The sequence below is a fragment of the Montipora foliosa genome, chromosome 6 (genome assembly GCF_036669935.1).
Source record: "Montipora foliosa isolate CH-2021 chromosome 6, ASM3666993v2, whole genome shotgun sequence".
Classification (NCBI taxonomy): Eukaryota; Metazoa; Cnidaria; class Anthozoa; order Scleractinia; family Acroporidae; genus Montipora; species Montipora foliosa.
Window position 1 is genome coordinate 41,861,543 of NC_090874.1, and position 8,150 is coordinate 41,869,692.

The window sequence follows — 8,150 nt, forward strand, 5'->3', positions numbered from 1 at the left end:
AGACGAACAAAATTGCTCGTGCCAATTGGTTGAGTGCCATTCTTCATCATTAGGGTATTTATCGCAAAAATTAATATAGTATATCAACTTGAGACAATGATTGCCAAGTCAAACGTTGATCGACTCCCTGTTCACTACTTGAAGTGGGGCAAATATGTAAATATTCTATCAGTCTGATATTCTTGTACCTTGTGTATTGTTCTTAGTCTAGTGCGATACTCTTGGGGCTTAGGAAAGCGGTGTATGTGTGTGTGTGCGTGTGTGTGTCATAAATATAGTATGCATTAAATGAGACTTATGTAGTTTAGTGTAAGGTTCTCTGTGCAGTAGATGTAATTAATATGAAAACAAATAAACAGTATTAAAATACAAAAAAAAAAATTCTTCATCAACGCAAACATTTTTATACGATATGTGATTTCGTGATAATAATATTGCTGAAAAAGTGTGAGATTCCTTGACGAAATCGCAATTTCCATACTTTTTTCTCGTGGCCAACTACGCTGTTCGATCAGGAACAAGGTCGTAATTTTCCGATTTCCTCGGCAATGTATTCATCTAAAAACGTCCTTTTCCAACGAAAGCTCAAAAGACAGTGTCTTAGTATGTTTTTCCTGCTCTAAAAAAACGCATTTCAGGTGTGGTAATACGAGCAACAAAAATGTCCAACTTGTCTCGCAACATTGCTGCGAAACTAGTCGAAAAGCGATGTTGCGCGTTTTACATCCCACACACAACCTGTCTCGCAACAAAAAGAATGTGTGGCAAGTTGTTGCAGCGTGTCGCAGAAAGTAGAACAGAGTTCGACTTTCTGAAACACACTGCAGCAACAACTTGCAACATTTCTTTTTGGTGCGAGACAGGTTGTGTGTGGGATGCAAAACGCGCAACAATTTTTAGACTAGTTTCTCAGCAATGTTGCGAGACAAGTTGCTCGTATTACCGTACCTTTAAGCTCGGAAAACAATGAAAACGGTCGTCATTAATTATGGTGTCCTTTTCAAATTTTGGGCCCTCAAAGTTAACTCAATAATTATGGCTCCCTGTTTCACGTATGTCAATTTCTCTCGCATCTTCTTACAGTGGATTAAACGCAAACCAGTTGAATGGCTTTGCGGGCTCATGTAACGAATATCAAGTACATGCGCCCACATAGCCATCCAATGTATGGATTCAATCTCGAGCCCAGAGCCCTTCTCTTGACTGAGGGAGAGACGAGCTCTGGGTAACCCTGAAACGAGGTGTCTTCTCATTGGTTTTCGTGAAGAACAATCAAAAGCGTCTCTAATTGGTGCATTCACTTTAGCACGAGGAGTGAGCAGGCGTCGCAAGGTTCAAATAGCCAATTTTCAGTCTCGTTTCCAGAGTCATAGTTCCCTTGACCAGCGGTCGGGAAAGAGAGACTCTAGTTGAATCCAAAATAGGCCATATTTGATCATGATTGGCTGTTGAGAAACGGTTTCATTTCCTGCCATTTTCAGTCTAAACTCGAAAATCGTGCTTTCTTGTGGATTTTTATCTGCACGAGGTTGAAGATAATCTAGAAATAAATCATTTTACAATTTACCAGTTCCGTAACGTTTTTGTTTTTGAAAATACAGCAATGTTCACTTGCGTGATACCAGATGCTGAAATCTGTTTTGATTGATAAAATGTATTCAAGTGAAGCTATGATCTTCGCAGTTATGAGCGCAATTTTTACAATTGCGTTCGAGTGTATTAGGAGATGTGTTTATACTCATGTGTACTGTCTCGCGAGTGAAAAGTAAGCGCTGTCGTGGCAAGGTGAACTCCATTGTTGATTTCCAAGACGATTTCCAACGGTCTCCCCTCGCGCACGCGCAGTTATTTAACCGGAACCAGAGTTTTCTGGTTCCGGTTTTGGATTATTCCAGAGCCTCCCCAATCTCCACCCCAGAGCTCTTCTCTTGACTGAGGGAGAGAAGAGCTCTGGGGTACCCTAAAACAAAGTGTCTTCTCATTGGTTTACGTGAAGAACAATCAAAAGTGTCTCTAATTGGTGCATTCATGTTAGCACGAGGAGTGAGCAGGCGCCGTAAGGTTCAAATAGCCGATTTTTGGCCATAAGAACCTTACGGCGCATGTTCTCCTATATAGAGTTTCCCAGAGCCTTGGGTCGATCCGAGGCTCTGGTGACGAGAATAGAGCCTCCCGCGACCCGTTCTGCTGGACAAGGGAAACGGAGGCTCTGGGAACGTGATCGGCTAATTTTTGGCTATAAAAGCCCTACTGCTCACGTTCTCCTACAAAGAGTTTCCCAGAGCCTTAAGTTGATCCGAGGCTGTGGTGACGAGAATGTGTATGGATTGCTCAAGAAAAATCGAGGAAATTAATCTGCATTGAGTTCATCAAAAATTCCGTACAACGGTGACATAAAAAGTCATCGTCTTGCTTTATTGTAAATATATTAACGTCATATTTTAACCATAAAAGTCTACCTTATTACATTCAAAAGAAGTAGTAAGAATGTTACGCTTTGTGTAAAATATTAAGAAGTTAACTATGTATTACAAATCTCTAGGCAACGTACAATTTTTATATATTACAAAGTTCTAGTTGGATTCATAGTTAATTTGAAATCTAAAAAATTCTACGGACAAGAAAATGTGGAACAGTATGCTCCGTTACGTGGTCAATGAACCGTTACTGTAAATGCAGACTGCAAACCACTGTCTTGACGATGCAACTAAGGTGTGACAACAGTCTCCCATTGTTTGAAAAATGAAAATATATGCAGCACCAAATCTGAAGTCTGCATTTTACCCGCACCGGTTCAAGAATAGTCTAGACTGTCAACATCTTCACACTCTACCCCTTCTGGGAAAGCTCCCTGCACCTCCCCAGTGTGGAAGGAACTTGCTTGTGAGGACACTGACAATTGAGAAGTTCAACAGTATTTGTTCATTGAGTAAATGATGTATTACAACCACTAATTCACTTAATAAATATAAGAAAAAGAAAAAATGTATGAAAATTCATGAAGTGCAGTGAGTCCTTTTACTCTGAAAAAGTTTTAAATTCTAAAATTTGAGTTAAGGAAAAAACTCTTTATGCGAAAGTGTGCAGACATTACTGAAAACTTAATGCCCAGTACCCAAATTTGATACAAAATAAAACCAGAGACATGTTGTCAGTGAATTCAACAGGAACAAGTGACTTAAAAAACACCTAAGGAAAACAGGTAACTGTTCAAGGTCAAGAAATTATTCATCAGAGATGAGTTTGCCTTGAGCCACACAATGCTTCAACTACCAACATGTAATTAATGTAAAGACAGTCCAAAATAAAACAATACTATTCGAATCTTAATATTTCACCTATTTTTAATTCTTACGGTTTGCCTATCCAAGAGTATATATAGGGGATAAGCAAAAGAAAAATAATTAGTACAAAGTAATGTCATCAGAGATTATCATACTCAGGAATGATTTTCAAGTTATCAAAAACACGAAAGTTCACGAAGGTAATAAACAAAAACTTGTGACCAATATTGATTTTAAAAAAACTACAAAAATGAGTTGATGCAAAGTATGACACCAAAAAAGGTTGAACATTTAGCAGTAATATGGATTGGAAAGTTGTAAGAAAATAATACATCCATACAATAAAATTGATCTTGTAGAAATAATCTTTGGCTACATTTATCATATGATGAAGGACGAACTTTTAAAGCAACAAATAACATAGCCGCTGGAGTAAGGATATGTAGGCATATCTCACTGGCCCTAAAAAATTACAGCTTTGAAAACTTTATCCAGCGAATAATAAATCCTAGCAAAATATTTGGCAAGATTTGTGTACTTCTGCTTTCACATGTCACTATCCCAACTGTTTGTAAATTCAACGTAACAAATTCATGAAACTCATTGATAATGGTTGTAAGTATATATGAGGTTGTCAACACTCAATATCAGTAGCGTCAGTATCAGAAGTACTTAACATGCCAAGACATGTACGATGAAATATGGAACAAGTCATTAGCAACCTTCAGATTTGACTAAGAAATTTTGTACAGTTACTAATTTTAAATTTCAAAGCTGTCTTGTCCGCGGATCTGTGTCTCACTTATCAGGTCATGAGAAACTTTGAAGAACAAGACTTCTTTAACAAGTAAGAGTAAAGTTGAGCAAACAAATTGAATGTGAAAAACCTGTCTCTTACTCAATTTCACAAAGGCAGCCAAGTCTGAAGGCAAGTTATATACCCACAGGGAAGGGCTGAAGCAATTGTATACAAAATTAACGAGACCACACCACTCTTTGTAGCGCAACCCTTTTTAAGAAATAAAAATCTCTCCCCCTTAATTGCATCAGCCCCCCCCCCCCACCCCCCCTCCTCCAAATAATGAGCAGTCCCTGAATTTGAACAACTTCAGTGTCTCTTTTCAATACAATTTTGGCCAAATGCGAGACAAAAACTACAATAAATAAATAAAAAACTACAAATTGAATCTCACTTAGACAAGTTCATTTGGTTGTAAAAGTCATATGGTATTCAAGATCCTTTTCCCCTTGTTGTGTGAAGAGTTATTATGCATGCAGGTGGTTGGTGACACTCCCTTGTGTTTAGGTTATTTTGCAAAAATCACAGCCAAAATTTCAGAAGATAAAACTGTGCCTGTCTTCTGCAAATGACTTTTGAAGTTGAGCATTACTAAACCACAAAACAGCGAAACCAAACTCCAACACACTGAAAGATGACTTAATTGGGCCCTTTGCAGGATAGTGATCACATGGTACAAATCCGCATACTGGTACAAATCCGCCATACTGGGATGCAAATTGCGTACTGGGACATCTAAAACAAAGGCTAGTTAATCTAAATTTTCTTTGTTCTAGATGTCCCAGTGGGCAATTTGCGTCCCAGTGTGGCGGATTTGTACCATGTGATCACTATCCTGCAAAGGGCCCATTTGTATCCAGATTGCGCATTGAGACACCCACGACTGGAGACCGAACCTACCCTCTTTGCAGATGCCACAAAATTTTCAACAGGACCAACATCTGCTCAATTGTTTTCTTTTAAGTTTCGGTTTTCAAGAAAGAAAAAAAAGAAAAGAAAATAGCCGTTTCAGTGTTTGGTGCTTTGTTTTGTTGTTTCGCTGGTCGGTGTTTCACTAATGCCTTTTCGAAGTTTGCACGCCACAGGATGAAAAACAGCTGAGGAAAAATACCTAACTTAGGACTGTTTCAGTTGTCCTATTTTTTGCAAGAACTAAGGCCTTTTAACACAAAGACGCACTATAGAAGGAGTGGTGCCCTAGGCACATGTGCATGATCAATTAATTTGTCAATCAACTGTGGACGCAGAGGCTGAGCTATGTGTCCATAATAGGCTATGAGATGTTACCTTTTATTTTTATTTTTAATCCCCCACCCATTTTTCTTGTGCTGGAAAAATTATCTTTTAGGGGTTCCGTCTCTTTGTTGCTGGTTGTTGGTTGCCATGTTGGATAATCGGTCATACTTGAATGAATTTGAACAAAAGAGAAATAGGCGACCCCATTTATAATGCGTCTTTGTGTTTAAAAAGGTAAATGTGCTGTTTGTTACTGGAAATTTGGTTGTAATTTGATGACATAACATAGTAGCTTACAATAATATATATTGCCGTGCATGTAACCCTTACATAACAGTGACCATTAAAGAAATCTTAAAACTCCCTTTTGACTTACTAAACATCAAGTTTTAAAAAAACGCAATGAATACTTCAACCACATTCAATTGTCCTTACTAAAACTACCTCCTTTGCAGGTCATAATAATTGAATATAGTTTTTTAAGTCTTAAGTGAAAACCATAAGAGAAGTGACAGGATTGGAAAACATGCCTGAGAAAATCACATATAATACAACTCAGCTGCACTCTTCCTTAAACTCTTTAATGCTTAATTTACTGGTAAAAATATGTTTCAAATAAGACAAAGTTACCTATTGAAAAATGTTCTAACAACTTCTATTGAGATCATATAAAACAGTGTCAACTATTGTATGCCTAAAAAAACATTTATCAAGTAAGTTTTGTAGGGTTTGGAGAGTTTCTTGTCATCTTACCTAAACATGCTACACAAATGTGTGAATCATGTTTTAAAAGACTCTACAACAAACTGCATCTGTCACAGATAGATCCATTTACAGTAACACACACGAAAATGCACTATCATGGAACACACCTTCAAGGTCCTAAGTTTCACTTTTTTCTGGGTTCACTGTCACAGGGGGGCGAGCGCTACAAGAACAAGTGCATATGGGATTAAGAAGCTTAGGGTCCACAAGAACTTCACCATAAGGTCCCCTGAATATGGTGCCACAGCAGATTTCCTCACGACGCCACGTAGACAGATCAATAAAGGGGAGCTTGTTATTTGCAGAAGAAGTGAGAGATGGGAAGAGAAATGATGTCTGTGAAGCTGTGGAGACTCTTCTAACAGGTTGCAATGATAAGGATCCTGATGAACACTCATCTGAGATATCACTTGGGCTGGGACTTGGTGATCCACACATTAGAGATGGAGAAAGATCACCACTGTCTGTTTCCAGTTCTTCGTCATCTGCAATTCAAGGAGCTGACATCAAACGTTGTGGATAACTGTAAACTTTTTTTTTTCTTAATCTATGACATCCCTTTTTTGAAGTTATTTAAATGGTTATCGTCAAGGCACTTGCATACATGTAATGGAGATCACGAAATTCTTGAAAGATGGCACATGAAAAGGAAATGAAAGTGACTGTGCATAATTTACTCTCTAAGCACAAGGCAACTGGTACAAGTAAAATGAATTAAGCCATTGTCCCCTGGGAGTAAGACTTAATGGATTTTTTAACTCTCACGTCAGCTGATTTCACTCATCAATGGGGGGGTGGTTGGTTCACGAACTGTACATCCACTCAAAAGCTATGTTCCCATTAACCAATTGGCCTCTGGGAGTGAACCTCAATAGATTTTACTCGGTCTCTCGCAAGATGATTTTACTCGTCAATGGGTGGGGGGGGGGGGGGAGGGGGGGAGGAAGTAGTTCAGGAGTCAATGGGTTTTACTTAAGTACACACAGGCATCTAAGTGAAGAAAGATGAATGCATTGATCAGCGTTTTATATCAACCAACTGATTTAAAAAAAAAGAACATAGCTGCCTCAAACAAGAATCCTGCCAGATTAGCAGAGCATCTGACCTTAGCCAGATGAGGTTTAAGACTATTAAAATAAACTGATGGCAATGATTGCATTATTGTTATCACCATCATTACTTAACTATTTCAAAAAAGAGAATTGTTAGACGGAAAATCTCCTGAATGGTTCCTTGAAAGATATATCACATTTGCTGCGAATCACACGGATCATGCCTTCATCAAACCGCCACAGTCAATTAAAATTTGAAAATTTCTTTAGTATACCAATAACAACAATAAATTACCCACGGGTTGATGAAATATTCTCCTGACTTTAAGTGCGATTATAAACCCTGAACTTAAATACTTGCACTTAATCAAGTTATAAATAAAACTAAAGTATTGTAAGGAGAGTTCTTTAAATAAATTTCCGTCCTCTAATTGTAACGCAGAAAACAATATTTACCACGCGCGCATGAATTAATCTTAGAGAGAATCAACCTGTTCCTTTAGCTGAAATACATGGCAATCTGTCATTGTGAGAAATAGCCGAGAGGACACGAAGAGAATTAAATGAAAGAATAAGAACAGAACAATAATTGATTTGCATGAAAGCTTTACCTCGAGTCTCAGTTCCACAACTAATTTTCCTTCCACTTGTTTGCTCTTCCGTTTGACTGTGAATTGGTGTCTTTTCCGCTCTCTAAGCTCAATGATCTTGAGCTTCTTCTTGGTTTTGTGGTTCTCTTTACAGTTGCTTTACTGTCTACGACCTGTGAGGAAAAAAGTTCTAAAGCTGACATCGGGGAATTGAAATGACAAGCGAAAGAAAAAGACGGCGTGAAAGAGATGGGACAAGTTAGTTCACGCACATGCTTCCAATTCTTTGAGCTTCCTGGTGGAAGCTTCTTCCATCGTTTGACAAGAAGTACGCAAGCATTGCAGATCTCTCCTTGCCTCTTCTCATTCAGCGGGGGAAACAGCCGCTAAATAATAATTCATACTTGGACGAAGACGTGAATCG

At 38.3% G+C, this 8,150-nt stretch overlaps 1 protein-coding gene across 8 annotated transcripts in view; it reads left to right on the top strand.

Annotated features, from left to right (window-relative positions):
- The window catches only part of LOC138007391 (G-protein coupled receptor 83-like), a 30,830-nt gene extending 24,417 nt beyond the window's left edge, over nt 1–6,413 (top strand). For all 8 annotated transcript variants that reach the window (XM_068854268.1, XM_068854269.1, XM_068854262.1 and 5 more), the window contains one exon: nt 6,237–6,413. In XM_068854268.1, the coding sequence (XP_068710369.1) occupies nt 6,237–6,275 (39 nt within the window). In that variant the 3' untranslated portion in view covers nt 6,276–6,413. The remainder of the gene's footprint in view (nt 1–6,236) is intronic.
- Nucleotides 6,414–8,150: the final 1,737 nt, after the last annotated feature.